The sequence below is a fragment of the Pristis pectinata genome, chromosome 21, assembly GCF_009764475.1.
Source record: "Pristis pectinata isolate sPriPec2 chromosome 21, sPriPec2.1.pri, whole genome shotgun sequence".
NCBI classification, from domain to species: domain Eukaryota; kingdom Metazoa; phylum Chordata; class Chondrichthyes; order Rhinopristiformes; family Pristidae; genus Pristis; species Pristis pectinata.
In genome coordinates, this window is record NC_067425.1 from 11,325,830 (window position 1) to 11,344,588 (window position 18,759).

At 39.6% G+C, this 18,759-nt stretch overlaps 1 protein-coding gene across 2 annotated transcripts in view; it reads right to left on the reverse strand.

Moving 5' to 3' along the window:
• Positions 1-18,759, reverse strand: part of vps53 (VPS53 subunit of GARP complex) — a 184,054-nt gene that overhangs the window by 62,343 nt on the left and 102,952 nt on the right. For both annotated transcript variants that reach the window (XM_052035456.1, XM_052035457.1), the window contains 3 exons: positions 11,086-11,328; positions 8,217-8,364; positions 1,230-1,312 (listed from right to left, as the gene is read on the reverse strand). In XM_052035456.1, coding sequence (XP_051891416.1) covers positions 1,230-1,312; positions 8,217-8,364; positions 11,086-11,328 — 474 coding nt within the window. The remainder of the gene's footprint in view (positions 1-1,229; positions 1,313-8,216; positions 8,365-11,085; positions 11,329-18,759) is intronic.

An 18,759-nucleotide genomic window follows, 5' to 3' on the forward strand; every position in this document is an offset into this window, starting at 1 on the left:
CACTTACCAAGTTTATCCAACCTCCTTTCTTATTCTTTAGACTGCTGGTAGATCTTACATTATGGGTAAGGCAGACTATTAATATGAGTTTCTCAAGTTAAAAGTACAGCAGGAAGATGAAGTTTGTGCCACTTTCATCATTAGCCTTGTACTGATTTGGTTTACATGTTAACTTCATGGCATTTGTATCCTTCTGCAGATAAGTACTCAATGTACATCCTACGTAAGGAAATATTAAAATAACAGGAAATATTCATAATACTCTATCATATCATTGTAGGAATGATTCCAAACATAAAGCAGCAGCTATATATTAAACAAAATAAATATTAAAGAGCAATTTTATGCACGTTTACCCTTTATAAAGATATATCTGTGAAAAGAAAAATGATGTCTAAAGATACTTCCATAGAAATCATTAGCAATCTTTCGAATAGAGAGTAAAAGTGATATCAAAATGCCTACTGGTCCCTCCACATGGCTTTTAAATTTTTAGAAATTTTGTCTTCATTACTTCAACTGCAACTCTGCCTCGTGTCTATTCAGTGTAAAGCAAGACTTCTTACCTACAAACTTTGTCACAAGAGGCAGACTGTTTTGATGAAAATTTTGGCAAGATTACTTTGGTTAAGAGGTACATAGGCAGGGTGAATGCACAGAGTCTTTCTCCCCAGGATGGGGGGAATCAAGAACTGGAGGACATGGGTTTAGGGTGAGAGGGGAGAGATTTAAAGGAATCTGAGGGGCAACTTTTTCACCCAGAGGGTGGTCCATATACAGAATGAGCTGCCAGAAGCAGTGGTTGAGGCAGGCACATTAACAACATTTAAAAGACAGTTGGACAGGTCAATGCATAGGAAAGGTTTAGAAGGATATGGGACAAACACGGGCAAATGGGACTAGCTTAGATGGGAATCTTGGTCGGCATGGACTAAATGGGCCGAAGGGCCTGTTTCCATGCTGTATGACTCTAGGACTCCAGGACTCCAAGTTGGTGGACATATCCATTACACAGCTCACCAAACTAGCCACATCCAATCAATCAGCAAAAGAAATAACAATTGGAAACCAGTTATTTGATCAAAGTCAGTCCAAAAGTAAAAGATCTATTCTTTTACATCATTTGCTAACCTACAGACAAGGTACTTTTGCTACTATGAAGTATTTATTTTTAAGCTGGAGGAGTGGGTAATTGAAATAAGTTAAATCCATTCATTGTTTGTACTCACGTGCTGAAGGTGTCCATTTCTGACATCAGGTTAATCCTTTCTACTAGACTTATATCCACCTTCTCTTTGAGTTTCTCTTCGAGCTTTTGGAGAAATTATAAATGTAAATACACACAAGCAACAATACAAATCAGAATATAGAACTGGCAAAAAGAAAGCACCAAGTTTTAAGAGACAATATCAACAAATTTATCTGGATTTTGATTTGATTTATTTTCTCTTCTCAATATTTATGACAACTTGCACAGTTGACCCATCCTTCCTTTGACTCCCAAGTATACTTTACCTGCCAACAGAGACTTAACTTGTAGCATGCTCAGGAACTAAGGACAGATCCCAATATTTCTGTAAAATTCACATCACATTCCCTCAAATAATCTTTCCTAATTTTGGAAGGCTGTATACACTGCTATATTTGCCAAACATATTAGCCAGTAGATGGATAAGCGAATATACCAAAGATTTGTGTACCTACAGTTTAGTTTGCTTCAACGCAGTTAATTGGATATGATGCTCAAAGTCCCTAACTTTAACATCATCCTGCTAACATTTCACCAAGACCTCTCACCTATCTACACAGTCTGATGGATTATCCAATTGAAAAAAAAAGGTGATATATTTTTAAAATCTGAATGAGACAGAGGAAATTTTTGAACCCCAATCTCAAAGCAACCTATCCAACTTTCACCAACTCCACAGCTTGTTTGCATTTATCACCAATTATTCCATATTTTCAATCCGTTAAAGAATACAAACCAATGAACATTGCATGCAGTTAAGCTATTTGGCTTTGTTATGATGAAACTATTTACTGTAAAGTAAAAAGATTCATTTCATGCTAGACAATTGAAATGTGCATTGTAGACTGCTCTCAGTTATTCCCCATGTGTGGAATAGATACATTAAACAACTATACTCCCCCACACACACATCATAATTTCTACCTTCACATAACAATTTATGGCTGAATTAAGATGTAGTTTGTAATGCTTTAACAAAACACAGGCATTTCAGTGGAACAGGACATATTGACTAAATTATCAAGATTACATCTTTTATCAAAAGATGGGCTATTTCCTGAAATACTTGAAAAATCCATATGGTGGGTTAACCCAATCATTAAATCATGGTTGAAATCTTTATATTGCATTTTTTTAAATAAATGATTATCACAGGAAGAAAAAACTTTTGAAGTTACAGCAATACTTTAAACCCTTTCTTAGTCTATTTGCCGTCTTGAATACAGGAGAAGGGATGAGCTGTTCAGCCCCTCAAACCTGCTGTTGTTCAATTAGATCAAGGCTGAACTGTAGCTTAACTCTATGCACTGCCATAGTTCCTGATTCTTTCATACTCTTGACTAACAAAAAAAACCTCAATCTTTAGTTTTAAAATGCAAATACTAATTTCATGGAATAGTTCCTTAAAATTGAAAAAATAGCTGGTACTTATACTATCTTGGCTGTGGAGCCACAGTGCACACCTGAGGGAGGCCAGCATTTTCACTAGTGATAGTATAAAGAAGAGACATTCATCTAAAGGCCCCATCTGATCCATTAGTAGATCTACAACTGTTTTCAAAAAGCTTGTGTCCAAGCCAACTGATCTATTACCAACAAATTAAGTTAACATTGTGTGTGGGATCTTGCTATGAGCAAAACAGCTATCACATTTGATTATACAAGGTAATTGTGATCATACATCATTTTAGGTAATGTAGTCCATTATATCTTACATATTATAAAGCCACTATATAGACACACAAAAAAAGGCTGGAACTTCTCAACAACTCAGACATATTCAGTGGAGATACAGAATTGATATTTATAATGAAAGATCATTGGCCTGAAGCATTAACTTTGTTTCACTTTCCACAGATGCCATCTGACCTGATGACCATTTCCAGCAATGTTTGTTGATATATCAGATTCCAAGCAAAGAATTTATTTTTGTACCACATACAATGCAATCCTTTAATCATTCAAAAGAATGAAATAATTAGCATTTCTAAATGAACTTTCACAGCCAATTAAATACTTTTGAGATGTATTCATTGTTATGTAGGTTGAAGAAGGCAATCAACTATATGCACAGCTAGGCTCCACAAACCTTTGTCCATGATTTTCATAGAAATGTAAACATAGGAGGCCATTTAGCTTATCATTACTGTGCCATTATTAAGTGCATAGATCTACCTACTTTAAACGTATTTCCCTGGTCCTTCCACATGCTCTTTAATATTCAGTCTCTTCAAATGTTCACCCAATTCTCTTTTAAATGTTGCAATTGACTCAAATTGAATAACCATTTTCAGTGAAGCAGGCCAGAGTCTAATAGCTCATTGGACCTTAAAGATTAATCCTTGGATTGTGGTCAGATAGTTTGGTTTATTGTACATTATGCCATGCACTTGATATGTTACTTACACCCAGATCAATGTAGCATTTTTATTACACAAAAAAAAGAGTTGAATCCTTGCCCAAAAATGTTACTGTTGATGATAATTATTTTTGATGGTTCAGTTTTAAATCTAGTACTGATGAAGATTTTGAGGCTGCTTGTTCAAGAGGCATATATAAAACTCATTATCCAGCGGGAAATGAGAGCTGCCAAGAGCACAACCAATATCTTGCCACAGTCTAATGAACATGTTAAATCAAAACAAACAGCGGATGCAAGCACAGAAATCACACAGCCTTTTATAATTGCTTGCAATTTCCCTTTTGTGTAAGAGTCATGTTAATGCACTGAAAAGGATTTATTTTGAGACTGCAGTCCTTGGTTTGTGCGTGCATATATACACATTGCCACACTCCTCCACTGCCAGGAATCAAGGAGCTGAGAAAGCATTCAAAACTGAAGCAGTGTTTGTTTTCAATGCTCTTAGTGGACAGTTCTGAGTGACAACTTGAGAATCTGCTCAGTCAGGGCTGTAGCTCAACAGGAGCAAAAACATATTGGGTTCAATGGGTTCAGTAAAGATTGCCGTGGCTTTGTAAACGAGAAAAAGGAAAGAGAGGCAATTCCTGATTACTCTAAACTGTCCTCTGCACAATAAAAAGTTATCAAAGAATGTTAATCAAGAAACTCCAATAGACTGTAATGTCAAATTGGAAAGACTGGGTACTAACATGACTTTGTGAAAATCTCCAGTTTGACAACTTCACGCAAGGTGTGTTCTTTTCCACAGGCACCATGATCGTTGAAAGGAAACAGATTGCCCATCAGGTAAGAAAGACAAGTCATAACAGCTGAGAAATAAGATGTGATGGCCAACTTGATAATTTGAAAGATCTACCATTGTTGAGTGCCAAGTCATTCTTAAAGCAACATGCAATATCCTATAATGCGAGAGCCTGGTCACATTTTCATGTTTTTATGTCTGCTGATGACATAGATGAGTGGAATTCTTGAACTGCAATGTAACCATAAGACTACAGAACCATTTATAAACCTAGATCATAGACTAAAGCCGGAAGCACTTGGCCAGTCTCCAACCAGCTCCCAGTGATATGCCCACCGCAGAAAGCAGTCTGATGATGACCAAATGAGTTTATTCAATGAGTAATTGAACCACACAGATCAGGACGGTCACCCCCCCCCCCCCCATTTGAATGAGCTGAGCTCAACTGGATGCATTAAGTAACCTGGGGACACATCAAGTTGTCTTGGTGCCCCTAGGGTCCATCATCTGGAATCCCTATTGTTAACTAGCTAGCTCAACTGGATAGCCCACATGTGAAGTAACTGAAGATGGGAATATGATTGTGATTCTCCCTCATGGCTAAACAGCTTGCCAACATCAAGGCTCATGTATTAATTAACAACTCCTCGTACAAAGTACTGGAGAATGACCTCTCCAATTCAAGTGGATCCAGCAAGTACAGTGACCCGGGTTCAATTCCGGCCACCGTCTGTAAGGAGTTTGTACGTTCTCCCCATGTCTGCGTGGGTTTCCTCCACGTTCCAAAAGACGTACGGGTTAGGAAGTTGCGGGCATGCTATGTTGGCGCCGGAAGCGTGGCGACACTTGCGGGCTGCCCCCAGAACACTGCGCAAAAGATTCACTGTGTGATTCGATGTACATGTGACTAATAAAGATGTCTTGTCCTGTCTCAGTAGCTTGGATAAATGGGATCAGGATTCAGCAGAGCAAGAGCATGAATACAGCAGCCCACTAACTGTCCACTTCACTTAGGGAGGTCAAATGACAATCATTTCCCAAGCACCTTTCACATACTTTTACCAAGTTTCAAAGCACTTTACATCCAATAAAGTACTTCTGACATGTAGTCACTGTTGTAATGTCGCAAAAGTGGCATCCCATTTATGCACAGCACACTCCGATGGCAATGTGTTGACAAGTAAATAATTTGGTTTTTAGTGATGATAGTTGAAGGATAAATATTTACCAAGGCACCAGGAATAACTCCTTCACAAAAATGTCATGGGATCATTTATTCATTTTCTTTGAGGGAGCACACTTTGGTTAAACGTTTCATCTCACAGAGTGCTCATCCCATTGTGTAGTACTTCCTTGGTATTGCGTCAGAGTCTCTGCCTGAAGTTTTGTGCTTCCATCTCTGGAGTTGGACCTGAACCCAAAACCTGACTCAGAAATAATGGAGCTGGCCACTGTGCCATAGCTGACAATTCACTGTGTGAAATGTAAAAGCCAATGTGTTCTTCATGCAGAAGACTGAGGTGCACAGATGTTGTGGAGTACAGGGAACTATATCCTTCATTGAATTGGTTTTCACTGGATCTGGGAGTGCTTGATGTTGGTACTGGCTGTCTGAACTGAAGTGTTCATAGCTGTGGCATTGTTCACTGATGAAAATTGAATTCGCAAGATTTTTTAAAAAAATAACACTTACATTTAATAATAGCTCAGTCTTATACTATGTTAATTGCAGTTCCTCAACCACCTTATTTTCCTTTGCTGTCTCTTTCACCTTTGGATGATGGAATAAACGGTTTCGTGGCTAAGTTTGCGGATGACACCAAGATAGGTGGAGGAGTAGGGAGTATTGAGGCGATAGGAAGGTTGCAGAGAGACCTAGACAGTTTAGGAGAATGGGCAAGGAAATGGCAGATGAGATTCAATGTTGAGAAATGTGCAGTTGTACACTTTGGAAACAGAAATAAGTGGGCAGATTATTATCTAGAAGGAGAGAAAATTCAAAGTACGGAAGTACAAAGGGACTTGGGGGTACTCGTGCAGGATACCTTAAAGGTTAACCACCAGGTCGGATCGGTGGTAAAGAAAGCGAATGCTGTGTTGGCATTCATTTCGAGAGGTATAGTGTATGAAAGTAAGGAAGTGTTGATGAGGCTCTACGGGGCACTAGTGAGGCCTCATTTGGAATACTGTGCGCAGTTTTGGGCCCCACATCTTAGGAAGGACGTGCTGACGTTGGAGAGGGTTCAGAGGAGATTTACGAGGATGATTCCAGGAATGAAAGGGCTTACGTATCATGAGCGTTTGTCAGCTCTTGGACTGTACTCACTGGAGTACAGAAGAATGAGAGGGGGCCTCATAGCGACATTTAAAATGTTGATAGGAAAGGACAGAGTAGATGTGGCTAGGCTGTTTCCCTTGGTGGGTGAGTCCAGGACCAGAGGGCACAATCTTAGAACTAGAGGGTACAGTTTCAAAACAGAGATGAGGAGAAATTTCTTTAGCCAGAGGGTGGTGAATTTGTGGAACTCTTTGCCACGTACAGCAGTGGAGGCCAGATCAGTGGGGGCGTTCAAGGAGGAGATAGATAGATAGATATCTAAATAGTCAGGGTATCAAGGGATATGGGGATAAGGCCGGAAATTGGGATTAGAATAGGTTTTTTTTTCGTCCCCCCCCCCCCCCCCCCATTTCTCATTTCTTTTTTTCCCTTTTCCTTGGAGCAGACTCGATGGGCCAAATGGCCTGCTTCTGCTCCCTTGTCTTGTGATCTTGTGATCTTTATAGTACCTGCATCCAAACTATAACAATGCATTGTAGGTCTCTAAAACTAGATATACCTTATAAATTACTACCTTAAATTCAATTATTAATCCTTCTTGAAACTATGCACAGCAGTCTATTGTTACGAGACTGGGTTTATTTAATACACTCATGCACTTCTATGTACTCCTCCCCTACTGTAACATGATGCCTAAATTTTTCAAGAGCCTGCCTTCAGCCAATCGCTCCTCTTAATGCTTGAGTATGGCAACAAAGATGAATGATAAAGGACATGCAACTGCTCTGCACAAAGTAGTACACATTTTATATATGTTCCAGCACCATTAAGTCAAATCAGTTCAGCTCAGGGGCACCTTCTACCTCTGCACAAGACAGGCCCTACAATGCAACAACAACTGGGATACAAATGTGATGCAAAAAGTCACTCACTAAAATGTTTAATGAGCCCTTATTAAAGCAACCATACTTAAACTACTTATTTGGGGCTACGTGTACTGGAAAAAGTTACTGTTTCAAGCCTGTCTTTACTGGAATCAACCTACAGAAATCCCTTGGGGTAGATTTTAGGATAAGCACACTCAATGCATATATATCACAAGGCCAGCACGCTTTACATTGTATTCTACTTCTGTTAATTGAAAGTTGCTTTCCTGCACTGAATAAATTTGTATTATCTGGTCATTTAAAGTATATAGCTCTAAATTAACAAGAGAAGAACAGAGTTTCTGCCATTAATGTTAATCACAGTGGTCACAGCCAAGGTAGCAACATACATTCCTATCACACAGGTTTTGCACTGGAAGCACCACTTCATACAATCACTGGCATACTGCACCCTCTGCTACAACATTTAAATAGAGGATCCATTTATCAAAATAATCTTGAAGCAGAGCTTGCTTCTCATTTTGCACTCAAAACTACAGATAATGCTGAAGGAATCATTCTGCAAGAGAAGTAGTTTATTTGCTTCATACTGACACCACACTTGCCTCCAGGCCTCCTGTGCAACAAAGGACACTCACCTGCTGTGTTGTTGCCAAGCAATACTCAGCTGTGCTGAGGATACTGCAAATGAGACAGAGTTCCTCCAGTGTGAACTTTGCAACCTCAGAGCCTTCCTTCTCCTTCAGGAGACTGGAAATGGTCAAGCCACTGCTGCTGCTTGTGGTTCTGAAGAGGAAGAAAATAATAATTTGCACCACTAATAACTAGAGAAAAAAAACAGTAAGCATATAAAGCTAATCAGGGACTATAGATTCCGAGCTGAGATCTGCTTTATTCCCTTCAAAGTGATACCCAAATGTTAGATTTCTCCAGTGCCGTCACTACAAGCATTCAAAATCCAATTCATCCGATGGTCGGCCTGGTCTCATTGGGCTGAAGGGCCAGTTTCCATGCTATATTGTTTTAAGATCCTCTTTGACACACTGACAACTGCAGTCAATATTAGGTTTGCAAGAATGATCCTGGGAATGAAAGGGTTAACGCATGAGGAGCTTTTGATGGCTCTGGGCCTGTACTTGATGGCGTTTAGAAGGATGAGGGGGGATCTCATTGAAACCCACTGAATATTGAAAAGGTCTGGATAGAGTGGACGTGGAGAGGATGTTTCCAGTAGTGGGAGAATCTAGGACCAGAGGGCACAGACTCAGAATAGAAGGATGTTCCTTTAGAACAGAGATGAGGAGGAATTTCTTCAGCCAGAGGCTGGTGAATCTGTGGAATTCATTGCCACAGACGGCTGTGGAGGCCAAGTCATTGGGTGTATTTAAAGCGGAGGTTGACAGGTTCTTGATTAGTAAGGGTGTCAAAGGTTACGGGGAGCAGGCAGGAGAATGGGGTTGAGAGGGAAAAGTAAATCAGCCATGATTGAATGACAGAGCAGAATCGGAGGGCCAAATGACCGAATCCTGCTCCCAAGTCTTATGGTCTAAAATCCACAAATGACACTGAGGTTATGAAACTTTCAATTTCAAGCCTTTTACACACTAAAAAAACCCTCAACAATCCACAAGTGAAGTTTCAGGTGTGTTAGGACAACTATTGTCAACCAATACGTTTCATCCAAACAAATTCTTATATATTTATATAGCTTCACCTTTTCTTCGCTCATGATTTCTATCAAACACCTGCCTTTCTTGGTAGAAAGTCAGGATGAAGACCTAGCCCCAAGTGTTCTCTGTGCTGCTATTCAGTCAGCCACTACAGGAGCACAAGTTTTCCCTGGTCTTCAGTGTTTGCTTTTCCCAAGTGGTTAAAGTATTTTCAGTTGAAGCAGTTCTCCACTGCCCCCCATCCCATACAAAAGCAACATAGTTCAGACTCATGTGGGATGTTTTAGGTCCAATAGCTGATATCTCCATGCTTAGTGCACACTATTCATTAAGCCCATTACATTTTAAACAGTGATGTTCGATTATATTCCAATTGTACTGCAAGCACAAAGAAGATGGGATGATTTCCCATTTCATTTTTCATGCAGTGGATTACTTTGAAGCAAATATGTTCATTCACCATTATTAAATTTTTCAGGTTCAATAAAACTTTGGATACCAAGAACAATGTTGAATAGAAAGCTCGCCAGAAATCTGCACACAACCTGATGACCTAAATCTGTGTAGTACCATATATGGTGAAAATGATTGCAGTCCATTCCAATTAAGACCAGTTGTTCTTTCTGCCTGTATTTGATGTACTGAATATACCATATCTGAGTACAGCAAGATTTTGTTAGAGCCTTTTGTTGATGCTATTAAATAACAAATATTTTGTGGTGGAACCCATTCCATTTTCCATCCACTACATCAATAACATGAAAATCCAGTACTCAAAAAGGAAAAAAATGTGCAGATGCTAGAAATCTAAAATAAGAAAACAAAATGCAAGAGATACTCAGCAGAACTGTTTATTTCTCCAAACACGTCGAGTATCTCAATCATTTTTCTGTTTTTATTCTAATACTCCAATACTGTGCTCAGGCAATCATATATACCAAATGGAAAAAAAGAAGGAAAATCTCCTTCTCCTCCCTCTGAATAAGAAAGTCCTGAAGTTGAATAATCTCCCCAGTACAATATTCAAGTGAACTGGTACCTTATCCATGCCACCCCAGAATGCTGGTTCATTCTCGTTCTGAACACTCACAGGTATATACCTGCATGTAGTTTTAAAAAAAAAATATCTGCTCAGGCTGCATTCTGCAAGCTTGGCACAAACCTCTGCCCCTCCACTGCTGTGTCCCACTGTGTTCAGATGATTAGAGGTTGCTAGCCATTGAACTTGCTATAACAGAGAACTCTCTAGCTGGGCAGCACCAACAGAGGACGTGGCTTCACGTCAGGTTCCCAGCACAGCCGTACACAGCAGCGGGGAGATCAGGGTTCTCACCATGTTCCTGGCACAGCTGGCACAGCAATTGTGTCTATAACACATCTCTCTCTATATAAAGATACAAGGACCCCATTTAGTGCCGATTCCATTAGCCCATGTTCCCAGGAATGCATGCTGAGCACTAAGCAAAGTACCAGTATAAAGAAAATTTTTTAAAAGTAAACACAATGTCAGGGAGTTAACTTGAGCTTGGACTCTAATCTACAAATGAACCTAACAGTCATAAAAAGTCCATGTTGTTGTTACCTATAAACCTTTCTTCTTATGACATCTCTCAGCTCCCAAGTATCCAGTATTTCCTATTTAAACTGGGACAGTTTACCCTGGATGCAGGTGCTCCATTCTCTACACGTGGAGTTGTTCATTGAGGAATGTAGCTAATTGAAGGGGATTACATTGATTCGGGATGCCATTACTACAGATTCGAAATTGAATAATCATTTGCAGTTGATTACAGAGGAAATCCTCTGCTTGGTCATTTAAAAATCATTTCATACTCACTTTGGCAGGTTTCCGGAGAGGATTTTCCATGCATATTCTCGCAGGTATTTCTGGAAAATGGTGGTTAAAGCAATCATTGGCTCTCCGGTGCTGAGTTGTGAGCACTGCACCATGCATTTCTTGTAGTAGACAAATAAATCTGCGCAGCTGGGGAGCACTACTCCACCATCATCGGTGTTTGGCTTTGGGGGACCTTGGGCTTTGAAATCTGCCACAAATTTGTCAATCAGCTCGCTGAGATTCCTAGCAAGGAGAGAAGGGGGGAAGTAAAGGAATAGTTTTAAAAATACATTGAAAATATGACAAGGGATTAAAAATTCTCGTGACTATCCATGCAATCTAGTGAAAGAGATCAAAGATATACGAGGTTTGTTGTGCCTCTGTAACATGTAGCTTGATAAAACCTGATTACATCAAATCCCAAGCAATCTGATTCAATACAGTACAAGATTCACAGCAAAATATTTCAGAGACATGGTGTAAAATGTTCCCCACCCTATTAAATGAAATTCTCAGCTTTTGATTGCATATCAAGCTACAAACCCTGTGTCTTCTACGTGGTACATTTGTTCCAGGAATAACAGAGGTCATTTTGTTACATAAATGCAAAATGAAGCTCTTCTGTTTTCACCTTTACTGGAGTAAGTTTTCAGTTCTTTGGAAGTCATGTGTACTTCAACATGCTCTTTCAACCCACTTGTGGTAGAGTTTGGAAAGGCCAGGTTCAGCAGAATGCAATAACTGCCTCTCGCTCACTTAATACTGTTTCTACAATTCCTAGTTGTAAGCACAATGGGCCACCAAAGATTGGAACATAAGAAATAGCGATAGGAGTGGACTATTTGGCTCCTCTTATCTGTTCCCTCATGCAACAAGATCATGGTTAATCTTTTACCTCAGCACCACCTCCCTGCACTAACCCCATATTCCTTCATTCCCTTACTATCCAGAAACTTATCAATCTATATCTTGTATCTAAAACTCTATGGATGTCTTTCTGAATGGCGCATCTTTCTCTTCCAGGTGTTCAGCACGGCTTTACATGAGTACCTTTGCCTTACAAGATCTGGAGGCTCCCAGATTTTACTCCTGCTCTGCAATAAGCAGACTGAGCTTACTCTGGGCACAGGTAGTGCGGTACAAGGAAAGGAAAATCAGCCTAAATTTCAATTCTTTACCGTCACCCAGAAATCCCTGCCAGAAGGACAGAGATCTTGTGAACATCAGGGATTTCTGGAGGCAATCAAGATTGGAAATATAGGCTGATTTCACTTATCCGCCTGTGTCTCCATCGTTGCCCAGGCCAAGGTCAGCTGGTTCACTGCAGAACTAGTTTCAGCTGTGAAGCCATTCTTGGCCAATTCTGTAAAAGTCCTCAGAGATAATGGTTATGTCAGCAAGATACACAAGAGTTCCTGGTGTGATTGGGAACTGTACATAACACCTTCAAGAAGGATGGATGGGAAGAAAATTGCTGAAAGGAAAAAAAGTCTACTTTTTTCAATAATTACTTGTGGGGAAAAATCTACAAGTCTTGATTCTTTACCTTCAGTTTATCAATATTACTTTGAAAGAACTATTCCATAAATATCAACTGCCTAATTCAGTGGAAGGACAGAAGATAACGGCAAGGTTTAATGTATATGCAAAGACTGAAACATTACTACTCAGAAGAGTTAAGAGAAAGAGGTGTTTGCTACTTCACAAAAGGGCCATTTTGAGCAATGCAGGACCAGATTTGAGCTAAATTAGTGCAAAATATCTGCAGCACTGATTTAAGATTGAGGTTCAAAATGTTGGAACCATGCCAAGAAGGAGGGTAATCATGCCCATATGTTGTCCTACCACAGAAACTCTCTGAACCTAAGCACCAGCTATTTATGGGAGATATTCTTAAACGCACATTAGCAATTAGTGCTAAATTGGTCATACTCAGATCATCCCTCCAGGGTCCCATCAGTTACATTTGGGTTTAATCTTGGCAATAAGGATTACTTTAAAACACTGAAAAGGTAAAGCTTCTCTGGATGTTAGACAATGGATAAATAGTTGATGGATATACGTAAAGTTGAAAGCTCAGAGTCACAAAGAAATAGTATTTATGTTACAGATTCTGTGCAAACTGATGGAAAGAGAGAAATACAACACTTATGTAATTAATTACTTTGGACCGATGCAATTTTTGGAATCTGGAAAAAGAGCACAACGTACTGCTAATTTTTCTTAAAGTAAAAGATTAAACAATACCCAAAAGAGAAAAACTGCATGAAGAAATAAAAGGGAATAGAAAGCATTCAGTTATGAAATGGTTTCACGGTTTGTGCAGGAGGGTCTGAGGAGCACAAGAACATTATGAAACTGATTTAGATCCAATTCTGAAGTAGAATTTCCAAAACAAGAGAGAGGGAAAATACATATGCAGGAGTTGATCCTTTCAGATTTCTGCAGAAAACTACATGCAGATCTTGGAGAGTTAAAGCAGAATTTTTGTACCAAAAACATTTTCCACTTTACTCAAAGATTACTGCCAAATAAAACACACAACACTCTTTGACATATTTTTCCAAAGCTACAGCTGTAACTTAAATAAAGTAGGTTGATAAGGCACTTTTGTCAGTGTTCTTTATCCTAATTATTATCATCATCATCAAATCCACAAATGTACAATTAAGTTCAAAGGTACAAACTATAAAGTTAAAAGCTTGAACTATTCATTGGGCAAGAGGAAACATAACCAGTGTTAAACGTTAAGGTGACACGGTAGTGCAGTTAGTAGAGCTGCAGCCTTACAGCTCCAGCAACCTTGGTTCAATCCTGACCTCCTGTGCTGTCTGTGTGGAGTTTGAATGTTCTCCCTGTGACCACATGGGTTACCTTTGGTGTTCTGGTTTCCTCCCACATCTCAAAAATCTGATGGTTGGTAGGTTAATTGACTACACTAAATTGCCCCTGATATTTAAGTGACTGGTAGAATCTGGGGGCTGTTGATGGAAATGCGAGGAGAATAAAAAATGGGTTACAATAAGATTAGTGTAAAAACTTTGCTTGACAGTCAGAGCGGACTTGGTGACCAGGCCTGTTTCTGAGCTGTATCACTCTTATGACTCGATGACATGGACCTGGAAATCCAATGGTGATGTGCCTCCATCTGAGTTCTAACTGGACACCAAGCTTCCAGCATGGTAGGGAGAAAATGGTCAAACCAAATGCATGCCACACTGACTTGGGCACAAGAAAGAAATCCAAAGCACAAATAAGTTAATGCATGGTTGAGGACGCTTTGCACTGCTGGCTTGCTCTGAAGCATTTCCAAGAAAAATGCAAAGGATCTGTTCAAGTTGTCAGTGGGTCCGGAGCGATGACAGCAGTATTTCAATCCAACAGGAACCCTTCAAGGTGAGCCCGTCTCCATTTGTCTGCCAGTACAGTATATGAAGCAACTACCAAACCTGAAGGTTTCTAACAGAGTCACATGTTGCTGTTTGACAAGAGAGCAGCAAGAATGATTTTCAAATTAAACAAGGTAATTATCTCATGAAAAATGAATTCCAAGATTTAGGATTAAACCCCTTTGAAATCCAAAAAATACAAGAAGTGGTGGTGTAATCCTCTGTTGCAACTCATACAACCTCTTTACCCCTATTTGCACGGAAACCCTTCCACCCTTTTCATTTTTATAGGCATTATCAACAAAGTCCCAGCAGCCAAGCTGCTCTCCAAGCTCTCCAAGATTTATGTTACTTTCAAAAAAAGACAAATTTTGATTTTAATCTGCACTGTTTACTACTTTCCAAATAGCTTTGTTGATTTCACAAAAGATTTTCAAGTTTCATCCAATACCTGTTACCTTTGACCAGAAAAGGTTTCGATTCCAAAATGGTCATATAGGACCTAATGACTTTTCACTGTGTTATAAATTTCTTTAATTGCCCACAACTTATTTCATCAAGTTTTCCCACCCAACTGAAATTCATAAAAAACAAATTCAAATAAAAGATAAACAGTGGCAGGCAGATCTTCAACTAGAGGACACAGATTTAAGATGATGAGCAAGAGTGACGGAAGCAGATTTTTTTAATATATAAATATCGGAGCTTGGAATGCACTCCTGAAGGCTGGCAGAAGCAAAAAGATTCAGAAGGGAACTGAGTAACTGTAGTATAATAAGAACAGGAGAATGTAATTAAATGGATAGGTCCATCAAAGAGCAGGATAGGCCAAATGACCTCCCTGTTGTGACACTCCTTGTTTTGAGGCTCTCCTGATAGATTACTGGTACATTCAAGTCGAGGAAAGTGAAAAAGAAATGAATAATGGGATGGACATTTTTTTGTTAAATGCAGGGTTCTGCAATCTTGTTACAAGTTCATGCAACTCACATTCTGGTCAAGAATTCATTGGAGAAATGTTTTAGACAACTGGATGCAAATTTTCGTCATGCTACCATTGTGCAGATTACAACAGATGTTCCTATTCACATATAAATCCCATGTAGCAGCAGTGCTTGCAGTGGGATGCAGTGTTGTTGGGTAGGCTGTTTCTGCATTGAATCTACGGCATTTCTGTCTGCCTCACCGGACCATCTCCTCCCCTCTCCCCCATATCGTCGTGGAAATTGGCTGAAAATTGAGAATCTATTAAATTTGGTCTGGCATAAGACCATAAGACATAGGAGCAGAATTAGGTCATTCAGCCCATCGAGTCTGCTCCACCATTCAATCATGGCTGATTTATTTTTTCCCTATCAACCCCATTCTCCTGCCTTCTCCCCATAACCCTTGACACTCTTACTAATCAAGAACCTATTAAGCTCTGCTTTAAATATACCCAACGACTTGGCTTCCACAGCCATCTGTGGCAATGGATTCCAGATTCACCACTCTCTGGCTAATGAAATTCCTTGTCATCTCTGTTCAAAAGGGACGGCCTTCTATTCTGAGGCTGTGCTCTCTGGTCCGAGACTCTCCCACTACTGGAAACATCCTCTCCATGTCCACTCTATCCAGGCCTTTCAATATTTGGTAGGTTTCATCCTTCTAAACTCCAGCGAGTACCGGCCCAGAGCCATCAAATACTCCTTGTATATTAACCATTTCATTCCTGGGATCATTGTTGTAATCCTCCACTGGACTCTCTCCAATGCCAGTACATCATTCCTTAGATATGGGGCCCAAAACTGCTCACAATACTCCAAATGTGGTCTGACCAATGCCTTATAAAGCCTCAGGATTACATCCTTGCTTTTATATTATAGTCCTCTTGAAACTTATGCTAACATTGCATTTGCCTTCCTTACTACTGACTCAACCTGCAAGTTAACCTTTAGGGAATCCTGCACTAGGACTCCCTAGTCCCTTTGCACCTCTGATTTCTGAATTTGCTCCCCATTTAGAAAATAGTCTACACCTTTTTTTCCTTCTACCAAAGTTCATGACCGTACACTTCCCTTCGCTGTATTCCATCTGCCACTTCTTTGCCCATTCCCCCAACCTGTCCAAGTCCTTCTGCAAATTCCCTGCATCTTCAACACTACCTGCCCCTCCACCTATATCTATATCATCCACAAACTTGGGCACAAAGCCCTCAATTCTGTCATCCATATCATTAACATATAACGTGAAAAGTAGTGGATCCAACACCGACCCCTGCAGAACACCACTAGTCACTAGCAGCCAACTAGAAAAGGTCCCCTTTATTCCCACTCTTTGCCTTCTGCTAGTCAGCCAATCTTCTATCCATGCTAGTTCCTTTCCTGCAATACCATGGGCTCCTATCTTGTTTAGCAGCCTCATGTGCGGCACCTCGATGATTCCAGCATCTGCAGTCCTTTGTCTCTACCTTGACAAAGGACTTCTGAAAATGCACCGTCAAATGCACTGTATGGCATGGGTATGGAAATAAGCACGACACTGACAAAGAAAACATTATGCTGTATGAATAACTCTCACCAGGCAACGTCTTATGAAAATTCTGGTGTACAATTGGGATAGCAGGTAATTGCAGGATGATTATTAGACCTTTTGCTATGTGTTAGTCTGGAAAAATAGCTTTGGTTGTTTGGGGGGGGGTGCGGGGGGGCATTGTGGGCTAACGGGGAGCTCAGGTCATAATTTAAAAAATATTAAATTAGTAATTCGATCTTCCAACTTATCAAGATAATTATATATAATTTCCCATTTCTGGTCTGCATCTTTCGTTCGATAAGTAAAATTTCAATTCTGAAAGAAGTAATTCATTTCAGTGTATTAGGCTGCTGTACTAAGGATCTCACCAACTAATGACCTTGATGAATTGCGTTACCTTTAGCTATAATCATTCACTACATTTCAAATGACTTGTTCACCACAAAAATTTGTATTCACTTGCCAAATAATTTTTTTTTTTTTTACAAGATTTCACCCTGAAATGGGAGTCGGACTGACCCAATAACAGAAACCCGGGGCTGCTTTCAAAGGATGCCATTATGAGACTGTTCATAAGAGCACTAAGTGAAGTTCCTGTCATTTTCCTTTTATTTTGTAACTATGCGTTAGCTTCACGATTTGGAACCTATTTTAATGAGTCTGTGTTTATATTAAAGCAGGCTGAGTAAACCATCTGGGGAACCTGTCCACGAATCTCTTTCTGATGTGCCCTCTCCCTGGATGATACTGCACACATTTTGTACCTCTCCCCAATTGCTAATTTCATGTACAAATAACATTAGCCACCTTGTTGCCACCTCAGACTCCATTTCTGCAATGCTCACCTTTCAACACATGAAATAGTCATCCACAAATGTACATGCCAAAAAAGCTTGGATGTGGATCTTGGATGTATGCTACCCACAGGCTTTATTTGCTGACAATACCTATTAGTTTTCATTCTTGTTTCATCTCTATCATGAATCATACATGCTTTAATTTTCTTTCATCAAGCCCCTTAGAAGAAGAAGTGGGCATATCTTGAGTGATTTAGCTGCTCACATATAGCAAACTCAACAACTTGCATTTAAGTAGTCTCTCTAAAATAGCAAAACATTCCAGGGCACCACACAGAAATATTGTACTAGAAAATTTCACATTAGACAGGGACTAAAAAGTTGCTTCTTTTGACAAAAGCTTAAATAATGTCTTGAGGAGGAAAGAGAAGTGCAGGGATAAAGGGAAGGAATTCCAGGCTTAAGGCCTTGACTGCTGAAGATATGGTCACCAATGGTGAAGTTTTAAAATCAGGGATACCCAAGAGACCAGAATTAGAAATGTGTGGAAATCTCAGGGCAATGTAAGGTTGGACAGGAGAACAGAGATTCTGTAGGGAGGAGCAAAGTCATGGCACGATTTGAACCGAAGGATGGGAACTTTAAAATCCAGGCATTATTGGACTGGTTGCCATTGTAAGTCAGTGAGCACAGGAGTATGCAGTGGAGATGAGATAAGCAGCAGAGGTTGGATAATTTTCTACCCGACTACCACTGTAGCTTGGATCAAGAAGATAATGAAAGAATACGGACAATCCCGACTACACATAACTGCACACTATATTTTAGATTTAACATGCTTGATAGAAAGTAAATCAAAATGTAAACATAAATCTTACATATTTGTAACAGAGACAAGAATTGAAAAGAATCGATCAGTACACTAACAATAAAAATAAAGTGAAGCCATAAAATACAAGGATGGAAAATTAAAA